The 25,566-nt window shown below is 46.9% G+C and overlaps 1 protein-coding gene across 1 annotated transcript; it reads right to left on the reverse strand.

Annotated features, from left to right (window-relative positions):
• Positions 1–1,309: 1,309 nt before the first annotated feature.
• On the reverse strand, positions 1,310–19,308 carry CREG2 (cellular repressor of E1A stimulated genes 2; the record flags this gene model as incomplete). Its single annotated transcript, XM_084277755.1, has 4 exons — positions 1,310–1,457; positions 3,178–3,291; positions 15,620–15,789; positions 18,895–19,308. 4 exons carry the CDS (start codon positions 19,306–19,308, stop codon positions 1,310–1,312), a joined length of 846 nt encoding a protein of 281 aa, XP_084133881.1.
• Positions 19,309–25,566: the final 6,258 nt, after the last annotated feature.

Raw genomic sequence — 25,566 nt, forward strand, 5'->3', positions numbered from 1 at the left:
CCCCATGGGCACAGAAAGCCCGTCTCAGTATGTCTTCTTCTCTTAATGGGACAGAGAGAACAGCAGCACGGTTTGTAAACTGTTGGATGACTTGGCTGGTTAGCCACCGCGGGACATCACTTACTGTGATACCCTCAGGAACTGCAGGATGAGTTTACCAGCCCGTCTAGAGAAAGGGCTGAAAGTGAATAAAACATCTTTGGACTCTTTTGGTGTTATCACAAGATGCCTGTTCGTAACGTGTTCATGACAAAGTTTGCACTTTCCACACTAGGAAAATGAGTTGGGTGGCCTGAAATGTCTACCTATCTTCAGGGTTCTTTAAAAAAAAAAATTAATGCATGAACAAGCCCTTTCAAAATTGGGGAGGAAGCAGGGTTAAGGGCTCCACCCCTAGATGCGTTTGTGATGGTTTAACAAACATCATTTGCAGAAGTGAGTTAAATACAAAGCGGTAGCTGGAGAAGGGATGCAAAAAAATCAGGGCTACAGGCTATTAAAAACACTTTGCCTGTCTCATGACAGGAACAGGCTGGCTGAGAACACTTACTTAAATTCTTCTTATGAGAATGTTTATACTTGTATTGGGATAATCCTTGGGGGGCCGATTTGGTTTTGGGCCCTTAACGTGTTTAACCAGCTTTGTGCCAGTGAGAGACAAGCTACACTGGAGCCCCGTTACTTGAGCTGCTTGCATTTTTTCTACTAAAAGGGAGATTTTTTTTTTACTCAATTTCCAAATGAAATAACAAATCAGATAATTAGGGAAAAACAAATGGAGAAAGTATAAGCTAGAAAATGAGGACAGCTTTAGCAAAATATTTTTTAAAAGCTTAAATATCTAAATTTACAGCTATTAAGTTAATCTTAGAGTACTTACAAAGCAAGGCAGACCAAGCAGCAGTAATACCTCCACAATTCACAGAGGTTTCTGAGTAGACAGTTTGCTTTTTCTGTAAATCAGAACATTATATTTAGCACATGCTGTAGTTTCCCTGGTGGGTGCACAGCAATAAAGGTCAAAACAAATAGAAACAAAACATTTTTAAGCAGCATTCGAGATGATGCACTGCCTGTTGGAAATGACACGTTTGCACATTGCAGGGTAGGGCTAGTATCCACCTCTCCTCTATAATTTGAAAGTCGGTGTCGGTTTATTTTCACTCTGCTCCATATGAGACAGGGCTATTTTGAAGCCTTTTTTGTGGGAAAAATAAAAAAAAATCACTGTAAGGTAACCATCCAGCATGAAATTTGAAAAGTGTTTGGAAAGGAAACTCAGAAGATCCTTATCTTGAAGCCCATTCAATCATCCTTTACTTGGAGCCGCTCTTAAATACTCTTCTACTGCAATGGCAGAAACTTCCCCATACCAGCTTTGAAGCCAGACGTGCTCAATGTTCATTTTCATGAAAAACCACTCATAGCTGCGAGGCCACTTTCTTACCACCGGGTGCCTGGAAGGACAAAGAAAAGAAGGGGAAGGGGGAATAATGTAAGTTGTGACAGAGGATATGCATAGTCTGCTTTTTTTCTTCTGTGCTGAGCCAGAGTGAAACCTGAGATTGGAGAACCACCACCATTCATCTTCTTTCCCCTCCCTTGCAGTAAGGTTTATGACCTTCCACACCCCAGCCTGGTGAGAACTGCAGTGAAGGCAGCTGCGTGAACACCGCCTTCCCCCACTGCAGGTGTTCTTTGGTCTCTAAGTAAGTGAAAAACAGGTAAAGAAGATTTTCTGAACGTGTGTCAGGGTCTGCAGAGCAAAATCTCTTTGAGCTGTCACCTCCTAGAGCCTTCTCATCCTGTCTTTCTGTCTCATTTCTTGGGCCTGCCCTTACAACTCACTGGAAGACACCCTTCAACCAGCAATACTGGGTGTAGACACCTGGTCCCCAAACCCTCCATGGGTGTCTCTGCAGAGGATGCTGTGGGATGCTCATCAGTGGTGTGTGAAGTGGATGTAACAGCTTGAGTTGCAGTGTGCATGGAAGCATGGGGAAACCAGGGCAAGTTGCAGTAGGGCTGGCCCAGTGCCCCTCTTTCCCTGCAGAGGACCCTGCTGAGGAAGAGATGGTAGGTTTGACGACCTCTGAGTTGAGCTGGGGCTTCCCACCATTTTCTGAGTTGTCCCTTTGAGCGCCTGCACCTGTGGCATTGGGAAGTGGCTTCAGCTGCTGCCAGCCTTGGATGGGGTGAGCTCCAGAAGCCCTCGCCAATCAGTCTGTCTTTTGCTCCCTGACAGTGGAGCATCCACTGCCAAAGTGCTGGTAGACTCTGGCTTGCTTAGAGATCTGATTTCTGCAAAGTTTCTGAAAAAAAGGCTGATGTGCAAATATAGCCTCCAACTATCCCTGATCCCATTTTTGCCGTTGATGGGACCACTGCTGACAGAGCCCCACCATAACCCCTTCTAGCAGGCCAGAGAGACTATTGTCTGTGGGCTGTTTGGGATCCCAGCTCATCCCAGTTTCCCACCAATATTAGATTGACCAGGCTGCATATGCCTGGAAGGCCATCTCTGGCAGGTTGTGTGGGAGGTACATGCCCCAGCCAAAGTTCAGGCTTTCCATGCCTGTTATTCTGAAGACCCACTGGAGGGCATGGGGCACACCCTGGGTGTGTGTGTATGCGTCAGGGTTGTGCTTACAAATGTTCAAAGCAGACTGTCCTCTAAGTATTACAGCTTTGGTAGCAGTTGGTGTGGTATGTCAGGAAAGGCAATAAAACCCCTCAGCTCCACCCTGCAAAGAAGCACAAGCCCAAAGGCAGCAGAGCTTCACTCCATCTCCGAGCAGGGGGGTGTGGCTGAAGAGCACTTACCTGGCCTAAGGTGGGGAAGAGTCATTCAAAGTAGTAAATACCCCCTGGATTTAGGGAATCTCTCCTCAGAGCCAGGTGAAGCATGTTCATAATCCCCAGATGACAAGCCACGTGCCTTACCAGAGTCCAGTCCTGACTCACTGCATTTCCATATTTCATTACCCTGAGAGTTAATAAGAGGTCACACAGCTCTGCCTGTCCTTCCAAAGCCACACAGGAGCCAACATGCTTCGTGGCCCCATAGTTAAAGACCAGGCTTGTTCCTTCTCAGATTTTCCATACCGAAGGGCCACATCCTCATACTTGTCTCCAACCTGCGGGCTGCACTCTGCTACGTGCCTACTGCATACCGACCTGGAGAACATGGCTTGCTTGGCAAATTCCACTTCCTTGGGAGGCACCGTCACCATCTGTCCCGTGAGAGTCAGCCTGGCACACCTTGGATCCTCCGGATCGATTACATTTTTTCTGTGCACAGAGAAAAATGCTCATGTGTAATAGCTTGCCTTCTTTGCTAAGGGTTTCAGAGAAAGAAGAATTCCTGCTCACATATAAAAAGCTGCAGTATTTTTTTTTTTCAAGCCTTGCAGGTGTTTTTCTACACCTGGCTTGTAACATTTTGGGGTTGGACTCGATGATTTCTTGAGGTCCCTTCCAAGCCCTACAATTCTGTGATAATACTCACCCGATAGAGATCTCTGCTGTAGAGATTTGCTTAATTTATGATCTTAAAAACTGGATTAATAAATGTTAGATTGTAAAAAAGAAGTAAAATAAAAGGAAATGGCAGTTTTCCCAGACATATGTACAGACCTCAATTCAGGATTCTGAAGAGAACTATTGAGATGGTTAGTCTGTGTCTATGCCTACAAAGGAAGCGTGCATACATCTATTTCTGTGTTAAACTTAAAGCCTTTTCCTTGTGCCTGTCCTAGAAACTTGGTCCTTGTTCATTTTTACCCACTTTTTCAACTGCTTTATGCCAGAGAGACAAGTATGATCTATTATAAAAATTTCTCCAAGCGCCTTCATCCTTCAGACCGAGACAGGGGAAGTACTTGTTACTTTTTGGCTCCTTCTGTACAGCAATAATAAATAACTCCCATTAGTAGCTGCAGGGCAGTTGCTGACTCTGACATACACAACGCAAGGATATAAATCATAAGTAAATTGACCAGTGGCAACAAAAAATACCCAAACAAAAAAAGTTGTGTATGAAATGACTGCAAAGGCCTGATCCTGGCAAGCGCTGAGCAGCCCAGAGTCCCATTGCTGGCACTTTGAGAGTGCTCAGCATCTCACGGAACTGTCTCCCCACACAAGAACCTAATCTCCCAAAAAACTACATTCTTCTCCTCTGCATTTTAATCGGAAGTGGTGAATCACAGTCTCATTACTACACCTCGTCTGTGTGCAGTTTTACTTCAAGGCCTTGGCCCGAGCCCCTCAGCCTTACACCGCGAGCGATCTGCAATGGCTTCTTTTTTTATTCTTCTTCTTCTTTTATTTTGCTATAATTCTCAGTATGTGTCAGTTGCCTGCAGGAAACATATGGGCATCCTCCTGCAGCTAATTTAACACCTGCAGATTCCCCGCAGATGGTTATGAAAGGCTCTGTAGCTCACTGGATAAACTATCTGCTTTTATAGGCAGGGCCATGAGCAGAGATACGCGAGGAAGTCTAGTGGGCTGATTGATAACTCAGCGAGCACTTGGCACCATCTGTAGCCTGAGCCCCAAAGAGCCATTTGCAGTCACTTCATCACTGGGATGGTTTTTTCAGCATCCTGTTCAGTCTGGACCAGCCATTGTCTGAAGAGGGTGTTCAGCTTAGTGACCTCTGGACAAACCCCACTCCTACTTGCCACCACACTTTCGTCACGGGAGGAAGAGCAGCTGCCAAAAAACAAACTCAAGGTTTCTGTTCACATCGATCTGAGCAGAAGCTGCTGGAGCATGGCCAGAGTAGGGCAGGGAAGCTGGGGAAGAGTTTGGAGCACAGGTCTTATGAGGAGCGGCTGAGGGAACTGGGGTTGTTTAGCCTGGAGACAAAGAGGCTGAGGAGAGACCTTATCACTCTCTGCAACTACCTGAAAGGAGATTGTAGCCAGGGGGGTGTGGGTCTCTTCTCCCAAATAACAAGTGACAGGACAAGAGGAAATGGCCTCAGGTTTTACCAGGGGAGGTCTAGATTGGATATCAGGAAAAAAGTGTTTACCAAAAAAGCCTCAGGCGTTAGAACAAGATGCCCAGAGAGGTGGTGGAGTCACCATCCCTGGAGGTGTTAAATAAAAGTGTAGACGTGGAACTTAATAAGTCTTAAAGTCCATTTGAAGTCATCTCCTGATCTACTGTTATTTTAGTGCTTAATCTTAATACTCCATCAACACCATTTATGTATTTACCTAGATGATTCTTAAAACTATGGAAGGGAAGGGATTCCTCACTATCAAAATTTCAGTCCAGAAGTTTGCTTTAAAGTATTATCTGTGTGTATGACACCATGTCCTCTGGAGCCTCACAGTATGGTAAAACAACTGAAGAGCTAGGAATAGCAGGCGTTATTTGCAAGTGCTTTTCTTGGCTATAGCTCCTAGGTAAGATGCTGTTAATTACTTCCTGACAGGAATTAGGAAGGGATTGTTGTGAAAGATGTTGGCATTTCACAGATGAAGGTGATAGATTTGGGCATGATCAGGAGCAGGGAGAGACTTCTGGTGTGACAGTTTCTCAGACTGCAATTATTAGCTCTCTCTGTGTGAGTACATGTTTATTCTAAAAGCACAGTTACTGATTTGGAGTAGGCAATAGACCTGACCTTGCTGTGGTTAAGCAGCAAATCCTGCCGCCCTTTGCTGAGATGGTTTTGCCTGATAGGACTACCTGAAAGGAGGTTGTAGCCAGGGGCATGAGGGTCTCTTCTCCCAAGTAACAAGTGATAGGACAAGAGGAAATGGCCTGACTATTGTCAGAGGTGACTCTTGCCCCATTTACAGGAAAAACTGCTCTCTGGGTCTTGGGCTGACAACGAAAGCCACACACTGCACGGGCACATCTGGGATGTTTTCATTTCTGTCTTTTGCCCTGGGTCCTGCTTTAGCTTGTGGTTTTCTCTGTGTTCTTCTCTCCTGAGTCAGGGTCCTACATTAATTGACACACACCATTCCTGGTAAAAGTTACTCCAGCTGAATTTTGTGCATTGGAATAATATTCTGGAGGCTCAGTTGTGTTTTTTTTTTTTTTTTTTTTTTTTCTGGGAAATGAGGCAAACCAGTTGTTTGTCAAGATGATGTTAGATGGAAGAGTGGAGCAGGACAATGATACCTTTGAGTTCGGTACCCTGTGTTCTTGGCTTTGCTTTTAGCACTGCCTCTTATCATAGGTTTCCTGTTTCAGGATAGAAGCCTCATATATTCTCATCTCACATTAGCATTAGAGTATTTTCTTTATCAAAGGAGCCCTTCATATTCTCGAGTAAATCTGTTCCTGCATCGTTTTGGCTAGTACTTCCCTAATAACCTCTGTTTACTTTTATACATTCTAAACGACCAAACACCACTCAGTTTACAGCCACCACTTCTAACCCCACTGAGAACAGGTCTCGAGTTGTCAGTCATGTCAGCAGTGTGACTTATGTAAGCGCAGGCTTTGCTTCCTAGCAATATCAGGATATAGCCAGGGTTATATCTCTCATTTTTACTAAAGATAATAAAGGGATATCAGGGATAAATAGGTATATTTACTGAACTTTTTCTCCTTTGCATCTGTTCAGGTCTAGTCATGCGTGCACTCGTCATTTCTTGCCTTCTGTATTAATAAACACATAATCAGCTCCCAGTCCTTGGGTTCCTTTTATCTTTGTTGGCACAGGAACAAGTAGGTGCGGAGGAGCGGCTTTATACAACGTCTGTGCGCTGCTGGTGAGGTGTGGGGGACACAGCCATGGGGACACACGGCATGCTGGTGACACTGTCTCTCTGTTGAGGAAACCCAGGGTGTCTTCTCAAGCCCTGTCTTTACCAGAATCAGGTCCCATGTCTCCCTGGAGAGAATTTCATCGAGACAATGATAAAATATGAACTGAGGGGAAGGGAAAGCAGAGGACTGTGGAAGGAGACCAAGCAATAGGGAGCACCTTTTAAAATTTGTTTTTATTATGTTTATGTAAAATACATCCACCTTGTTCAAAGCTAAACTAAAATGGAAGAAGATTCAGTTTATGGATTTTAGAAGAACACAGGACATTAAGAAAGATTATCCTAATTATTCATCTGATTTGTGAAAAGAGAAGAATTGTTCCGGCCCCTCTGGTTACGGTGAGCACATGAGGTGTGCAGAGCTTGATGCTGTCCAGGCAGTTGTCAGTGAGATGAGAGCATGAGCTCCATTTGCTTGCAAAGGTCCCAGCACCACTGAGCTTGAGGAGGAGCATGTGTCGGAGTGAAACACGCCTCCCATCAGCGACGTGACGCCACGAGGCGCGCTGCTGATGGACATGTCCCATTTATTCTACTGCGTAGCACTTCCGCGCTTTCTGGGTCATGGTTCAGGGGTGGTTCTGAGTAAAGACTGCCACCTACTCATTAAATTGTTTACTACACCAGCCATCTCTTGGGTTTTAATTACAAGGTTCCTATACAACAACCAGCCAAGTCCAGATCTGATGAACCCAGAGTTCAGGCTGATGGGGATATATCAGCACACAAGCAATTATGGACTTTGTTAGGATTCCCTTTTGCAGTTGACATCTCTGCTTTGACTGACAATGCTTGTCTCCTGGTTTCTGACCAGAAGTATTGCCCAAGTATTATCTTCATTCTCAGCTTCTGCTGTTCATTAGTGAGGTGAAACGGATCAGCAGTAAAGACAAAACATGTCTGGGAGGAGAGCCTGGTCTCCCCAAGAAGGAATCAGTGGGAGGGTTCAGTTAATGCTCCGGGGACTGTAGGAAGCAGGGCTCTATGGGGGAGAATCTCTTTTTCTTCTTTCCCAGACTCCTTGTCCAACAGATAAACTGCCACCCTTCTCCTCCACCCCCTTGAGGAGACTGGACCTTCCATCCTCCCTGTCAGGATTCATAAATCCTCCCTGTCTCCCCCAAATGCTCTTCTCCCTGCCCTTTGAGAAAGCACTGCTTTTACTCCTCTAATTCCCAAGCAGAACGGAAGAGAAAAGAAGTTGGGAGTGAGCTTTCTCCTACTGCAGAAAAGGAGAACCGGAGAGCCAAGAAGAAAGCCCCAGAGAAGTTTTCCTGCATTCATTTTTTTCTGCTTTAGAGCGTGCCACTCACGTGCAGCATAAGAGCAATGACTGTCCCCATACATCCTCACCTTCCTATAGCAGCAGCAGCACCTGTACAAAGCCAGGCAGCTGGGAGGTGGTGACTGTGGCTGCTGGAACAACTCATCCCTGTCACCTCCACGGATGTAAGGCAGGAACTTTGTCACCCTGCACAGGGCTCCTCTTCACCTAGCCCCAAACTGAGGGATTTTAGTCCTCTAAAATCTATGGAAAGGAAGGGAGGAAATGGTATGTCCTCAGAGAATTACTGTAAAGTGCTTATAATTTTGATTCATAAATGTGATTAATTTTGAAAAGCAAGTTACCCTCCTCGTACAATTCATTTGCTCACCACTAACTACCAGAGACTCCAGAGCAGAAAAACAAATGTATTGGTGCTGCTAATCTGGGTGGCATGAACGTCAAACAAAATCTCTGCTGAAAGCAATTTCCTAATCTGCAAAGCTGTTGCTGGCCTTCTGCTGGATACAGCCGGGCAGTTGTGCCCTCCCTTGCTCTGATTTTGACAAGAATTTTTTTATAAACTGTGTCTGAGAGCCAGCAAAGATAGATAAAAGACATCCTTAGGCGTGGGAGATGGAGAGCATTGGTACGTGGATATTCTGCATCTAAGTGAGCCTGTATTCGTAGTATAGCTGGGTTTGTGTTTTATGTAATTTCACTCTTCCTGGAAGATAATCCTTCCTGAAATGTTTTAATTAGAGTTTGTTAAGTTAAGTCACCCTGTTTTTCTGTCTACATTGACAATAACAACTCGTTTCTTTAGTTGAACTCTGTTTCAGACAGGAAACTTTAATACAGTTTAACCATAGACAATTCGGGGGGGGGAGGGAGGTGGGAAGAATCACAGCATCGACTATTTCTGTAAACAGTCAGAGAAACACGTACGACCTCACTAGAAAGGGAATTTGGGAAGTTGGTTATTTAAGAGTGCAGGAACAAAACAGTAATTTAGAGCTATATTGTGTGCACTGGGTCGCGATGATAGCGGGTTTCATGTTTGACTTTCTAATTCGGTGTCTTCCTGATTTTTTAAATACAGATTTTTCAGGAACAGCTACTGACATAATTATTTGCATATGACTAAAAAGGGACAGTATAAATACCAGAAATGTGTCTGTGCCACAGAGCCAGGAGGTGGATCTCAAAAGCTGAGGGATGTCTGGGTTCCGCCTTTGTCTCCCGCGTGCGTCATTTCTCTTTGTGTGAAAGCGCGGTGCCAAACATCTGCGTTACATTCACCCTTGTATTAACAGACAGTGACTCTACAAACCCAGAGGTAAATACGTCTTGGATGGCCAACTGACCTCTCAAAAGCTGCCTCTGCCACCCATGGCAGGCTGTGTGTCTTTTAGGATCACCCAGGAATGAAGTCAGCAGTTTACGCACGCTGCCAATCAACGGGGACCCTAACCCACCAAATTACTCTCCTCTTCCCATGGTACCCAGCACTGCAGATGTTCAGTGCTTCCTGCCAGCCTTTTGAATGTAGCATTTAGGAAACCTATGGAGCCAGCTTATATCTACTGAAGATGTCTACCTATGGTTGTGCCCATCTGCTACCTCAAGCAGCAGATGAAGCATGGTGGACAAAATGGCAGTGCCACCCCCGATACGGGTCATAAACCACAAGAGGGACCTGTGCCCTTCACAGTCCCTCAGCGTCCACAGTGTGGATTTCAGATACCACCCTCCAAAGTAAGAGCAAAGGGAAACAAGCGCATGGACTGACCCCAAAAGCTCGTTGCTTTGCTTTCCTTCTCCCTTGTGTGAAATCCCACTCCCGGCAGCCGTGTGAGCGCTGCTTCTCTAAGACAGCTGCAGTCGGTCCCTACGAACGTGCTGAACCTGATGTCGAGGAGGCAACACGTGCTTAAAATTGATTGCCTGTTATCCGGGCTGCAGCTGTAATGAGGCAGACCCAGGAGCTTACTTGGAAAGAGGGATTCTCCGAGCAGCCTGTGTGTTGGGAATTGTGTTTAGAACAATAGCCGCTCTATTCTTTAATGCTGGGCTTGGTCTTGCTCCCTCTGAAAGCTGTAAGAATGGGAGTCAATCTTCTCAGCTTCTCTGTGGCATAGACACAGCTTAGTCTATTTATAACCCTGAACCATTTAATTTTTCGTGCCTCTGTTATCCATCCATCAGCCTCTGGATGGGATGCAGTGCAGTTACTAACGAATGCGTTCTGTAGCCTGGCCATCGGAGAGGCTTCGCGGAGACGTGCAGCCCGTCTCCCTCTGGGGAATGGCAATCTCTAAGGCAGAGATGAGGAATCCAGGATGTAGCTGCAACATTATAATGTCTTGCAATTAGTGCCTACTCAGATGCCTTGCAGCTCGCTCTCATTATTAAAGGTTATTTCCCTTACTGGTTTAGGCTTTTCAGATTTTTCTCTCCAGCTGATTAAATATTAAGGCTGGAGCACCAAAAAGGCCACTCTCTATTCCTCACACCCCCAAAAGTGAAAATGTTTATTTGTCCTGGTTCAACACTTGAGTCTGTTCTGAGACAAAACAAATTAAATTCGCTACTAAATAAATTTAATATCAAACTGATGTACATGCACACAAGTCACTTGATACTCATTAGATACAAGAAGACTATTGAAATGTCAGCTGTGTTTTCTTTCTAAAGGCCAGAGATTTCTTTTGCGTGCAATAGGTCAGAGGCATTTTTCAGGAGACTGCCAAATACTCTCAGGAGAATCGACTACAGGCATCGACTAGCTTTCACATTTATTTTAATTCTTACAGCCCAGAGTAGGTTAATAATGAAATTCTAATAAAATTCCACATGAAAACAAGTTACAAATACATTGCTGGCACACAAGGGCATGAACTTTCTCATGTTGAGCCATTATTCATTTAGCTATTTTGTGTAATTATTTTGAAACCAAAACAACGATGCTCTTGGCTAAGGGAACTTGTTGGTATTAAACCCATCTATAAACGACAGATCCCTTTGCAAAGGAAACCCCACTGATACAATCTTAATACTAGCAGGACTTGAGGCCTTTCAGAGTGAAAAGGTCCTGCCTCTCACACAGTGTGAGTAAAGAAGGGGAAGAAAAGGAACCTGCTGTACAAAACCTGGCCACCACATAAAGCTCCGCATGAAGGACCTGATGCGCTGTTTGCCTGGTGTGGCTGGGCTATCTCAGCAGGTAGACAGCACCCTGACAGGGATGCTTGGGATGCCCGTGGCAAAGGTAGCAAGGTGGTGCTGAGGACTGGCAAAACACTGGCAGCAGAGCCTGGACACCCCGTCTTGCTTGCTTCATTGTCCTGCTGCCCGCAGAAGCCCTGCCTGTGGGGACCCTCTGCAAGGCTGCAGTTAAATATGTTGCTGGTTTAAAATGTAAAATTCCCTCACGGGTTGCCAGTTTAAAATGGAAATTAATTTCTGACCCTGGCTGCAAGGGGGAGGAGGAAAGAAGAAAGCCCACATAGGTCCTGGCTGTGAGACAGCCCCACATCATCCTCACATCATCCCAGCTATCATAAAATACACAAGCTGCAGCTTGACAAATGCCCCAGCCTTTGATTCTCTGTGCCGCTTGTTCTTTGCACTAATGCCAGACAGTATCTGCTCCAGATGAGAGCTCCAGAAATAATGAAAAGCAAACTGCACTTAAGAACAAACTAAATAATGCAAGGAGCGCTGATCAGACTCTGAATCTGTGTACTCAGTTCAGTAGGAAGCTATTTAGAGTACAGTTACATGCTAAAATGGGGAGGGATGTCCTATTTTCCTCCACCGCCCTCCCTTCCCCTCTCCTTTGCGCTCCTCGGGCTCTTGGGGAGCTGATGCAAGTTACTAACCAGTGGAAATCTAATCCAGAAAAAAAAAAAGGGGAGAGGTTTCCGCTGGGTTACTGAGCTAAAATAGACCCACCATATGGTCAGCTGAAGGGGGGTGAGGGGTGGGGGATGGATTTGCGTGGCCAGGAGCAGCAAAGGACTGGCAGAAAACCTTACTCTTATCATTTGGTTAATTTACTTGAGATTTAGGTTCCAACTCAGGGTTGGGCAAAGCCCAGAATTGACGTGAGAGACAGATGAGGGGGACCGCTCAGCTGGTGCTAGGGAGGGAGAGTAAGAATGTGGCAACTGGTAGTTAGTTTGTCCTAAGTCATCTTGAAAAACCAGGTTCAGCTCCTTCAGGGTGCCCAGAGAGCTCTTCTTGACAAGAGAGGGTGGTCTCGGGCTGCCAAGGGGACTAGGGAGTCAGGTGGCAGAGTCCAGGTTGCCCTGGCTGCGGGACAAACAGCAGCAAATACCTGGCACAGTGAACAAAAGGGTACTGGTTCACACAAATAGTTGCTTAATGGAAAGACGGCAAATAAATATTCTCCAAGGGTTGTGATGTATATTCCTTTAATATTTCTGTAAATCACACAGCATCGGTGAATCGGCACTTCCCAAACGAGCCAGCTGGGTGGTGATGTTGCTAAAGCATGAAAGGCAAAGACTTTGAAGAGTGGATGTTTAGAGCCAGGGACGGAAGGCCCCACCAAAGTGGCACACAGGTGAGTGGGTCTCAGACTTGCTCAGCACCAGCAGTCAGTCGCCATCAGCGGGAAACTGCTCTGAGCCTTGGAATATAGAGCACGGGGTAGGTGCTAGGACATTGGGCACAGCACACATTCTTCGTGATCCAGATACTCAGCTCACCGGTTGGTTGAATGAAAAAGCTTAGAATGCAGCAGTGAGTGCCATTAACCTTTTACTTAAATGTGAAATTATTAATTCAGAATATTTAATGAATTCATTTTAAGGAACAAATGGTTCACAAGCAGAACCATTATGGTTTTAACTTCACCCTTCTGTTGTATTTCTCAAGCACCAAGAGCTGAATTACCCCAGCACATGTTGTGATGAAACGTTCCAATCAAGTGCTTGATGTTACAAGAGGAAGCTGTGATTCTGATTCCTTGGGAATGGGGTGTGATCCCGAAATCACTCCTGCTGCTGAGGACTGAGAAACATTTCATTTTGCCACCATGTAACATTTAAGAAAACAGTATATTCTGGAGAGGAATACAGACAAATGCAAGAGTAATGTGGTTTATATTTGCCATTGTCTAGTTTTTCATGGCAGGGTTCTAGTGGGGGGCTGCAGGGGTGGCTTCTGCAAGCAGCAGCCAGAAGCTCTCTGCAGGCCCCACAGAGCAAACACCAGACAGCTCAAGGCCAGAGTTGTTGCTGACCAAGGCCGAGCCCATCAGGGACGGTCACAGGGCCTCTGGGAATCACATTTAGGAGAAAAAAACTGCAAGCAGCCGCTTTTTGCCACCAGAGAAGGGATTGAGAAGATGTAAGGAACTGTGCAGGCACCAAGGCCAGTGAAGGGGAGGGGAAGAAGTCACCTCAGGTGCTGGAGAGAAAGATGCCCCTGCAGCCCGTGGAGAAACCCATGGTGGAGCGGGTGTCCCCCCGCAGCCCATGGAAAAGTCTGAGACCCCATCTGCAGCCTGTGGAGAGGCCCAACGCTAGAGCAGGTGGAGACATGCAGAAGATGCTGTGACCTGCATTGGAGCGAGCCTCTGCTAGCCCTTGCAGCCCATGGAGAGAGAGGGAGAGGGAGAGGGAGAGGGAGAGGGAGAGGGAGAGGGAGAGGGAGAGGGAGAGGGAGAGGGAGAGGGAGAGGGAGAGGGAGAGGGAGAGGGAGAGGGAGAGATAGCCACACTGAAGCAAGTTTGCTGGAGTGGGGAGCTTGTGACCCCATGGAGGACCAGGCTGGAACAGTCTGGGCCTGAGAGTCTGAGAGACAGTCTCTGATTTATGACTGCACCCCATAGCAGTGACCCACGCTGGGGCAGCTGGTGAAGAGCTGAAGCCGTGTGGGAAAGGACTCACTTTGGAAAAGTTTGTGAAGGACTGTCTCCCTTGGGTGGGATCCCATGCTGAAGCAGGGGGAGGGTGTGAGGAATGGCCCCCTGGCTAAGAAGGAAAACAGCTTGTAAGGAACTGACAGAAAACCCCATTTCCCCATTCCCTGCCTCTCCCCGTGCCACAATGGGGGGAAGAAGGGAGCAAAATCATGACTAAAGTGAATCCTGCTAAGAAGGCAGGGCTGGGGGAGGTGCTTTAAGATCTGGTCATACTTCTCATTACCCAACTCTGGTGTCACTGTGTGCAGGGCAGTGCAGTGTAATAAATTAGAGTTTCTTTCCTTTATTCTGTGTTGAGTCTGTTCTGCCCGTGACGCTGATTGCAGAATGATCTCTCCCTGTCCTTATCTCGACTCCTAAGCCTCTCGATATATATTTTCTCCCCTGTCCAGCTAAAAAGGGGTGTGAGAGATCTACTTCAGTGGGTGTCTGGCCTCCAGCCAGGGTCAAACCACCACAGCCATCCACTGCTTTTTCTAACGCCCTCAGCTAATGGGGTTGAGAGACAGGGTGATACCCAAAGCAATGCCCGGGATCCTCTCCTCCCCCCAAAAGGGACCTTAAATTGAGGTTAAAATGCTATTTCTTTCGGATACAGCTTGTAATTTCCAGTTCTTCTATCCCTCCCTCTCCTTGGAATATCAGCTAAGATCTTCTTTGGTGACAGAGTCCTGTCTGAAACAATGTCACATCCCTCATCAAGTAGAGAGGCCTTTGGAAATAACACTTTGTACAAGGGTGACCCAGCCAAGTTTGCCACATGTTTGACTGTAAACAAACACATATGGCAGAGATATGCCTTTTGCAAGGAGATGAGCATGGAGGGGAAAATCAAACCATCTTTGAGTTTACATACACACATTTTACACATGCAAAGCTTTGGTGGTCTGGAGTTACTCATTGTACATATGATTAGAAAGAAAGAAGTCAACTCATTGCTGTCTGTGGGAGAGACAAACCCGGGGCTGGCTGGAGATCAGTAGATCTCAGACCCGTCTCCCTCCGTGTGAGGGATCATTTACCAACTGTTTATGACATACAAGGTGCTGAAAATTTTGTGACCATACCGTATTCAATTGAACCCTCTGAGGAGGTGGAAATGAGACTGAGTGACATGGTGCTGAGTGTGTAGATCATGAGACAAGAGCCTGAGATCCCCATCACAGACCCTGGAGAGCTAAAGCCCTGCCAACGCAACCAGCAGAGCTGTTCAGCAGAGCCAGGGTGTCTGCTTTACTCTGACTCGGACAGCTCTCAAAACTCTGAGGACTTTATTGACTAGATCACCATGGTCTATAATGGCATCTTAAACACCTAAATTTTATCTGGCCCCTCCAAGAAGAGATTAAAATTTAGGTATGTTAGTGGGTGAGCTGAAAGCCACTGCAGCTGTTGGTGCTACATTGTACTTCAGTGGCACTTCTGCTTTTCTTTACTGTGCCTTACTGAGGGGGCTTACTGCAAAACAAAACTGAGCAGGAGATCATGGCTGATGCTGAGAGCCAAAATTAAATGCAGGACATTGAGTGTGGGGACCCAGTATCTTGTTCTGAGGACTCTGTTCTCACTGAGGTGGTAAGAGGAGGGTGTATCTGTTACCTGCAGAAATTCCCATCTGCCTCTGGCAGGGTTAGAGAAGCCATGGGATTCTTCAGGAGATCTGCCACGGTGTTATCCTTCGGTGTCACATAGAAGAAAGGGATTCCAGTGCTGTTATTGACAGGACCATCGCTGAGAAGTAAACAGTTCCCATAGGGCATACCCTGGATCTGCAAAATCCAAACCAGGAACCGGTTACATCATTGCATGTAGATGGTTTACAATGTCAGGGATTCTCTCAGGGGCTTCAGCAGAGAGGACAGCAACCCCCAATTGCTCAGCCTCCCACTTGCTGTTGTCACCATGAGACAGGCCTTCTAAATTAGATCTACCATGCTTCTGTGAAAACAAATCTCTCTCAAATTTCATCTTCCCAGTCCTGCCCAGAACACTAAAGAGAACATGATGGCTTCCACCCAGCTTAAAGGACCTACGAAATTCAAAATTATTTAAGTGCGATACAATTGATATCACCAGTGTCAAGAAATGGTTACTCCAAAAACTTCTCAAACCCCAAAGGATACAGAGCCTCATTTAACCTTGTGCCCTGGTTTCAGCTGAGACAGAGTTAATTTTTAGGGTTTTGTTTCTAGTAGCCAGTATAGTGCTGTGGTTTAGTTTGAGAATAATGTTGATAACACAACAATGTTGATACATTTAGTTGTTGCTGGGTAGTTGCTGTGTCCACACTCAGTCAAGGACTTTCCAGCTTCCCACACCCTGCCAGGTGTGCAAAGAGCTGGGAGAGCACAGCCAGGACAGCTGGCCCAGGCTGGTCAGAGGGATCTTCCCTAACATACGGCGTCATGCTCCATATATAGAGAACTGGGGCAGCTGCTGGGCGACAGAATCACTGCTGGGAAACAGACTGGGCATTGCATGGTTTTGTTTTCCTTTCACACATGGTGACCAATTGCACTTGTGCATCACTTGGGTTTTTTATATATATTATCATTACTTATTATTATTATTGCTGTTGTTACTATTATCTTCCTTTGTGATGCTATTAAACTTTCTTTATTTCAACCCACAAAGTTCTTTTCCATCTTCCTCCCCATTCCCTAGGGGAGGGGTAGGTGGTGGGGAGCGAGCAGCTGCGTGGTGCTTGGTTACCAGTTGGGGTTAAACCAGACTGCCTTTCCTGATAATTTTGCCTCTCCTTTTAGCCTTGATTCCCAATGTGCAGCGGTTTGCCAAGAGAGGGGAAGGCATTTTCACTGGAGTTGGATTTGAAGTCAAGCTGGACGTCGGCTCAGCTGCCTGGGCGAGAACCTGAGCTGTGGGATGGGGGGGTCTCAACCACCAAGCCAGTTTGTGTTACTGTCAAATACAAAGCAACAGGTTAAAAAAAGATGCTATTAAATTGATGTATATGTACACACGAGAGACATGTAGTTCCCTTGTCTGGGAGAGGGGACACCAAGGAGCCACGTTTCCAAAAAGTGTTCTCTCATGCACTGACCTACGACTCACGGTGTATATAACTCGTGCAAAAACATCCTCACCCTGTAGTGACAAACATTAACACTCTCCATAGTGATTTATGCTCTCACCGTGCCTTTCATCCCGTTATAAATCGCAATGACAGATACTTAATGAATTACCACTTTCTTTCATGTCTTCAGATATTTCTTTCCTCACGGTCAATTAGATGTTAAAGAGTAAAATTATCAGTCAATGCATGAATTCAGTGCAACCCGTAAATCCTTCAGAGCAAAATCAAATTAAGTATGAACAGTTAATAAGTAAACCCTGGATCGTGTCATTGCCTGGATTGCATGCTTTCTGACTTTTAATGTGCATATGCCTTTAAAATTTTAATGCTTAGTGTGCTTATAAATGGTTCTCATTACCCTTCCTTCGAAGGAATGCTTTAATGGAGCTGCACAGCTTAGAAACTAAAAATACTTGTTTATTAAGGCTTACAGTGTGGGGAGGGGGGGGAAGTAGTAGCTGTCAGTAATATTGCAGGAGATGTTTCCATTGCCTGAAACGCTCAGTCTGTCAAGCATGGTGAATGTGACACTGGATTCTCGGGAAGAACTGGGGAACTGGGATCACGGGCGGCATCTGGGATCATGGGTGGCATAACTCACCATCCACAGCAGCACCACCACCCACCCCACCCCCCATCAATTCCAAATTTTATTATGAGTCCGATGTTTCCGTATTACTTCTGTGTTGCACCCGGAGACAGCTGACCGCCAGCTATATTATGGCTGTAAGTCTACCAAGGGTTTCTGGCGAGACCATAAACGAGAAGAGCAGAGATCGTATGATTTAAAGGCATTTCCAACAGCCTGATGTGGAATTACAGGCCTCTCGTGTGTACATATACATTAATTTAATAGCATCTTTTTTTAACCTGTTGCTTTGTATTTGACAGTAACACAAACCGCCACTAAGTCAGCCAAGCTTTCTGAAGCTCAATGTGCTTCTAACTTCTACTGGGTTTTTTTAAATCATAAATTCAATGAGCCGTGAATACTTTCAAGAGAGAGTTAAAGCTTCCTTTGTTTGGGGGGTTTTGGGGGGTTTTTTGTTTACTTGTTTGTTTTGCTTTTGGGGGAGATTTTTTGGGGGGTGTTTTGGTTTGGTTTGGTTTTTTTGTCTGAGTGGTATTAAATGCTGTGTCTAATTCCAGCCATTCAGTTTAAAAAGAGAATTATTTTCAAGCTGGAAAAAAAAAAAATACAAATAAAAAGCCATGCCCTGGATTCTCCAGCACAGCCCAGCCGTGTTTCACGCTCCCCACAGAGGAATCCTACACTCAGCTGCGACAGCTGGAATGCTGCTGCGGGATGGGCAGAATTTTTGGTAGCCCCGCAGGTTCTCCGTATCATCCCCATCCTCATCCTCCTTCCTCCGGCTGACAGCCAGACTGGCCCAGGGGAGGCAGATATGGGCCCGGCCCCGCTCCCCCCGGGGACAGGGGCAGGGAGAGGACTCGAGGGTGCTGCAAGGCATGCAAAAGCCTCTCTCCAAACCCAAACGTTGCAGCTCGGGTTCTGGCTTAAAGGTTCTCCTTTCCCTGCCCCCCATCTAGCGTGGTTTGTCGGGGGGGGTTAGGAGCGTGCCTCCCTCTCCGTTCTCCGGCGGTGGCTTCTCTTCCTAGAAGGGGTGCCTGCTGTGTCCTCCGCGCCTTTGGCGGCTGCTGACACCGGCGCTGCCGGCGGGGGCAGGGACCAGAACGCGGGTCCCGGCACAGCGCCGGGCGGCGGCGGGTAACGCGCGGCGGCGGCAGCCCGCGGCCGCGGGCACCGGGGGCACCGTACCTTTCCTCGGGCGGCCCGCGTAGCCACGAAGCCCCAGGTGTTGTAGCGGGCGAGGAAGCGGGCGGTCCCTGCACGGCCCGGCGCCCCGCCGCCCTCCCGTCGGTAGGAGAACATCCTGGAGGGGGAAGCCCCCTGCCCCGACCGCCGCGCCGCCGGCCCGGAGCCCAGGGCCGCGTCCTCCCGGTAAGCCGAGGCCGGGTAGCTCTGCTTCCAGAGGCCGCCCGCTTCCTCCAGCAGCGCGGGGAGCGCATCCTCGGTCGAGGAGCTGTGCAGCTCGTCCGCCGCCGCCCCGCCCTCGGGCAGCGGCCAGGACACCGAGCTGACCACCACGTAGCCCCCCGCGCCGCCCCACAGCAGCGCCGGCAGCCACCACAACCGCCACCACCGCGCCGGCCGCCACCGCCCCGCCGACATCTTCTGCGGCAGCTCCCGCACCGCGCCGGGCCGCTCCCCGCAGCACCCTCCTGCGGCCGCCGGACGCTTCGCCCGCCCCGCAACGCCCACCACCCCTTCCTATACACTCCCTCCCTCCCCCCCCCCCCCCCCAAATCTTCCGTAGTCCCAAATATCTGCAGCATCCCCCGTTCGCGGGCGTCACGCCGTGCCCCCCCAAGCCGGGGGGGGTTGGGGAGGGGGGTCGGTAGGGTAACTTGGCTCTGCCCACACCTGCCGGTGACACCCGCGGGACAGCCATGGGTGGGCTCGCAGGAGCTGCTGGGGCGGATCTCGGCCCCTCTCTCGCTCCGCGGGCCAGGCAGGGCGGAGCCGGGGGCATGGGGCGCGCCGCGGGTTCACCCTGCGATGCCGTGTGGGGCTTGTGGGGGGTGTTGGGCCGCTCCGCTCAGGTGTGCAGCAGGGCGGGTACGATCTCCTGAAACAGCTCTCTGCGTGCTCATCACGCGCCAAACCACGAACTCTCCCTGTATTCGAAAAGAGAGAATCCACGGGGGCCCGTGCCCACGTGAACGCTGCCGTAGCTGGGGAGGCTTCGCGTGGACACCGGGGTCAAGCAACGGCAAGACCCCAACTCCTAGGGAGCAGACACCATTAACTCTGGTGCTCGTGGGATTCAGTTTGACGTCTAGCTATGAGGAGCTGCTATTAAACCTTATGTTTCCCAGGCAGGGGGTTAATTAGGCAGAGATTTGAATGTAAATTTGAATTTCTGTCAGTGGCCCTGTTCAAGTAAAGGTGCTCTTGCATCCTGCTCCTCCTCTGTCTTGGCAGTAGAACCCTTCAGTATGGCAATGCAAACATACAACCCCTTTAAAATACAGGCTTGTAAGCTTTTGTTGCATTCAAGTGAATTATTTAAGGAGTACAGGTTCAATAGGAGACAGGGACGAATTAGTCTCACAGGAAACTCGGCTTTTCACAAGGTTCCCAGATACATCTAATAGACCTTACCTTTCGTTACCAGTGAAGAACAGATCACCAGCTTGGGCTGCTGTTACAGCTTCTGCTTAATTGCTCCATAGGCTGCATATCTACTTTAGTATATAAACTCTTATAAATAAAAGTGGAGTGGGACCTGTTTTGGTTTCTATCTTCACCGTGAAAACCTGAAGGCATGGTAAAAATTGGTATAATGGGCCTTAAGGCCCAAATGAATGTTTCAAACTGTGAAGATACTTCCTCAGAGCCTGTAATTTGGCCACCAGACTCTTAAATCTTACCAGCAAAATGGAATTCAGGACTACCTTTTCCTTCAGCAGGCGGCGCTGTCTACATCTGCTGTGATACCACCCTTTTGAGTATCGATTCCCACTTTAGTGCTTGAGCTGAGACAGAAGAATGTGGCTGAGAGCGGAAAACAAATGTAGATCTCCAAACCTCGAAGTGAACTAAAGCTCGATAAGCTCCTGACAAGAGCTTTTCCCTAGTTCAGGAATTATCCCTTCTTACAATAACAAGACAGCCATCCCTTCTTGGAATAACCAACCAGGCCCAGTCAACTCCTTGCAGACAAGCTCTTCAGAGATATTTAAAAACTCCAGTTCTAGGGAATATCCTCCTGAAGTCTGATGCACATAAGAGACAAATTTTGCACTCTGTTTTTACTATTTCACGCAAATTTATACCAGGCTTCCTCTTCATAGAGTCTTCTCTTGTTCTTTGCTTACAGAACAAGGACAACCAACCTAGTTTCTGTCATAAAGCATTAACATTACACGCAACCTGTTGTATTTCAGTTAATAAAATTACATGGGGGATTCTGACTCCTGTGTCCTGCAGAAACGGGAACCAAAGCAGGAGTTTTTCAAGACACAGGAATCAGCGCCGAATTCTACATGCAACAAATAGCAATTTTAAATTACACGCTGTAGACACGAAAGAGCACCAACACAGTCTCATCTGACCTGTAGCTTCCAGATGCATTTGCCACAGCGACTTCAGGTAGGCCTTCAGCTTTACTGACCAGAAAAAATACCAGAAATAGATAAAACTCAACCACTAATATGTCATATTTCGATTCGGAGTATTTACTCATCTGAAGTCAACCAACCAGACCACGTGACAACTTAAAATAACTGTGTTGGTAGCATTTAGAATTTCCAGGAAAAGATCTTACATTGAAGGGAATGAAGCTGGTATTTCTTAAAATTGTATTAAAAGTGAGAATGGTTTATCATAAAGAACTTTGAAGCCAGGCTGGTTTTCTCTGAAGATTTACTGTTTGTCAGAGGCAAAAATAAAGCACGTCTGACCATCATTTTGATCTTTTTGAGGAAGAAGGGCTTCCCTTGTGACTGCAAGATCTAACTTAGTAATAAGTTTTAGTGATTCTCTCTTCCAAAATGACCCGGACAAGCTGAGAATTAGAACAGAAGCATGGCAATGTTTTGACTGTAGGGACTGCAAATCGTGTGTTTCTCCCTTCACTGAATTAAAAATAAAGTCTCCTCTGTGCTTTCCAGCTGAACCCGAGGTATTTTGCTGATACCCAACCTTATTTTACATCAATTAACCCAGCAAGAGGAGATGCGCATTAGGTTTCCTGGTAGGGTGTCAGAGGTCAGATAGGAGGCCACATCTGCTTTTAATACATCCTTCACACTTTATATGTCTGCTATCAGCCCTTCTTTTCAAAACATAGGTGTCAGGCTGCCACTCCCCTTGATGGGGACTGCTTCTTCATCCTGAAAGTCTGGCTTGCTTAAAAGCAGCAGAAGTTTTGCCATGGAATTTAAGCAGGGTCAAGATTTTACTCTCATTTTTCAATTGTTTTAGTTAGTGATCTCACTTGATCTCCATGTCCAGGGCTATACAGACCGCGCAGGTGAACGCTTATCATTCCTTTAAGTGAAGTAGTTTAACTATGCCCTTAATTATATTTTTTCCTCCCTTTTTAACAAACCAAAGTGCTTGATTTGCTCTTTGCCAACAGAGCTACGAACGGTGCAACCTCAGCCTCTCGGCGCCCTGATTCGCGGTGTATGGTATGGTAGGAAGGTGTGGAATTGGATTAAAAGCTACAGCCCCGTGCTCTGCAGATAAACCCACTGCAGGTATGCAGTTTAATAGGATTTGTAATTCAGGAACAAGTGAACAAAGAGAGGAAGCCTAGAATGGGATTTTCTAGATGAAAAAAATGCTGCTTGTGCTGAGAGAAAGCAACTGCAAGCTCTCTGATAAGGAATAAAGATGGGGCCGATGCTCTCTGAGCTGTGCTTTTGTAGGTTACGGCTCATTCAGAGCATCTTCATTACTGTCACCAGCTCTTAGTTCGTACTGCCTGCGTTTGGCTATACAGCATTTCATCTGCCACAGTCTCTGCTATGCCAGCGTGTTTAAATTCTGTGCTGGCTCACTCCCTGCCCTCTGCGCTTTTTCATACAGAAAGAGTGTTTTCCTCAGGAGATGGCACCAACTTGGAATGTATTCCGTCTTCAAGGTATTTATCAATTGTTTTCATGCCTTGAATTTAAAAAAAAAAAGTAAAAAAAAAAATCAGAAGTTTGCTGTGCTGTTCAAAATCAGTGGGAAAACATGGTGTCTCCACTGAGGAGTGTGATTTGTATTCAGCATGAACTAGGGAGGGAGGACCAGAAACAGATGGGGAAGGAATAAGGAAGAATGAAGGCAACAACTGAAAGATCATGAGGGGATCTGCTAAGCCACAGACACATATTGATGGTGCTGATACCAGGGCAAGATTGGGAGAGTCTTTCCTGATTTCTGTTACCAGTCCTCCTTCTCATTTTTCCAGGCCTTCACAGGCACAAACGAGTCTTTAGCACTGATTTCCATGACATGAGGGTGGAGGTGCAATGAACAGATTTACTTCGCCCCCCCACACCCCCCAAGCATAACAGGCTGCAGAGAAGGCACAGGAAGGCCTCGTGGGACAAGCTGAAGAAGATACAGAGGTTGGTGGTGCTGGAAGAGGACGGATTGGAGGCTGGGAGCTGGAAAGACACTGGGCCACAGAGAGCTGCAGCGGCTGCGTGAGGTAGAGGTGTTGAAGGAAAAACTGTGAGGTGTACCTGTGATGCACAGAGTGGTATGTCAGGCAGCAGGAATGAGGTTTGGGAAACAGCAGCATGGCTGCTGGGTGCTGCTGAGGGTTTAGGTACCCTGCAGAAGGGGTTGTGGCTGAAGGGGGATTAGTCAGGAGCAGGGATAGATGGCTGCTTCGGAACATGATGATTTTTGGTGATCTAGTCTTAGAACACAAGTCCGCATGCAGTGGGAATCTATTCAGGGGGTCTACAGAATTGTCAATATGAACAAAGAACTGAGTGATGGAGATGCTTTTGGCTGCTGTGATTTCCAGCAGCACGTGGAATTACTGCTGACCACCCAGAGAAGGAGCCTGCAATGGGTGAGGTGCGAGCAACCTTCCATTTGAAGGACACAAGTAAGCAGAAGTGTCATTCACTCTGTCACAGCTCCTGAAACCCCTCTGAGCTGCAGGTTCAAGTTTTTCAGCTCCCTCACAGACTGCAAACACTTAAAGTACAGCATCAGCGGGCTCTTTACTAGACTCTCTTTTCATATCACCATCAGCAGCATCTTGCACGTGGACTGTTATGAGTCCGTCAGCGGTCAGGATATTTCATCTCTAAGCTCTTTCTACACTCTTCCAAGTGTATGCTTTCTCCTTCCCTCACCCATACCAGCTCTCAAATCATCCTACTCCCTATTTCATGTTTCATACCCACCCCTTTACTCTCACACCCCTTGTCCCACTCTCTAATCAGCCTTGCTCTGTTCTTCAGACCATCTACAAAATACACAAAAGAGTTACACATAATTACAGGCACATCACATACACAGACCAAACCCGGGTCAAACCCTTGTCTGCTGACACCTGAGTAAGACGTTGGTTGTGCTGGGCCATGCCAAAGCGTGTACGGACAAAGGAGCATGGGAAGCAGGGCAGATATTGAGTAAGCTTTCTACTGATTTATCTCCTAATTTCTGTCCATCAGTGGTTTAGAGATTCCTTGCTCACAGCCTGCACCCAGCTCACTATGGTTTTTGAGGTTAAGGTGGTATGGCAGGGTGGGTCGCTCTGTTACACTTGAAAAATAACAACAGCTGTCAAACATGCCTGTCAGCCGTATAAATAGTTCTTGATTTGACCCCTTTGTGCCTTCTTTCTCCCTTCTGTTGAGCTGGTTTTAGCATATCTTGTATTTACAAACAGGGGTTCTCCAAGGGTCTTAATAGCTAATAAAGATGTTTTTAAAACACTCTGATGATTCTAGTCCTGGTCCTAGTTTCTGGAAGCTGACTACATCTTGGGAGGTGCTGTGTCAACAGAAAAATAACTACAGCAGGATGACTCTCAAAATGTAATTTGCTTCGAGCCTTGGTGCTGTTAACATTTGCCCTGCACTCTCTTCTGGAAAAACACAGTGTTCTCTAACACTTATGACAAGTGCTGCTATTGTGTGGAACAGAAATCTGAAAACAGCTGAATGTCTAATTCATCACTTGCATTAAGCACAGAGGCTTGATCCGTGTTCCCATATGCCCTCATATTTAGCCTCGCATCCTAGAAGACAAGAATCTATCTTCTTGTCTACCCATATGTCATCCTTTATGCTACTGAGTTTGAAACAATGGACTAACTCCGAGGAAGTCTGAAGAAGAGAGATCTCCAGGATTTCATACTTCTGCCTGTTTTGCTAAAACTAACAGGTAGGGGGAGGAAAGAGAGCCTCTCAGTGCTTCCAACGATGGGGAAAGACCCTGCCATGGGCTCGTTCTTTGAATCAATAAATATGGTTGGTCTGTTTGGTCAGCAAGTTCGCAAAGATGTTCCCAGTCCTGCAGAGCAGTGCTGCTCTCACTTAGACAACACGTGGGGAATCTAAAGGAGCACCTGAGGTCTGCTGGAAACCTAAGGAAAGAAGCAGAGGACAGCCACGATGAGGAGGTGGGCAATGTGGACATTACGATCCTTTGATAGGATCGTGGCACGGGTAGGGAACTGTAGAAGATGCTTTGTGGCTTGAGATTTAGGTGACACTGGACACAGCTCCATGCAAACCCAGATTTCATAAGTTCTACTTTACACACATAAAACCCCCCAACCAACCACATCTCTCCCAATCCCTCCAGACTTACCCAACTTACAACTTTTCTTTTTATAAATTGTTATTTTATTTAACGTTAACGCTTGTTTGACCTTGCTGCCTGTGGCAGGGTCCACCAAACAAT

This window comes from Gallinula chloropus (assembly GCF_964237585.1).
Source record: "Gallinula chloropus genome assembly, chromosome: 1".
NCBI lineage: Eukaryota > Metazoa > Chordata > Aves > Gruiformes > Rallidae > Gallinula > Gallinula chloropus.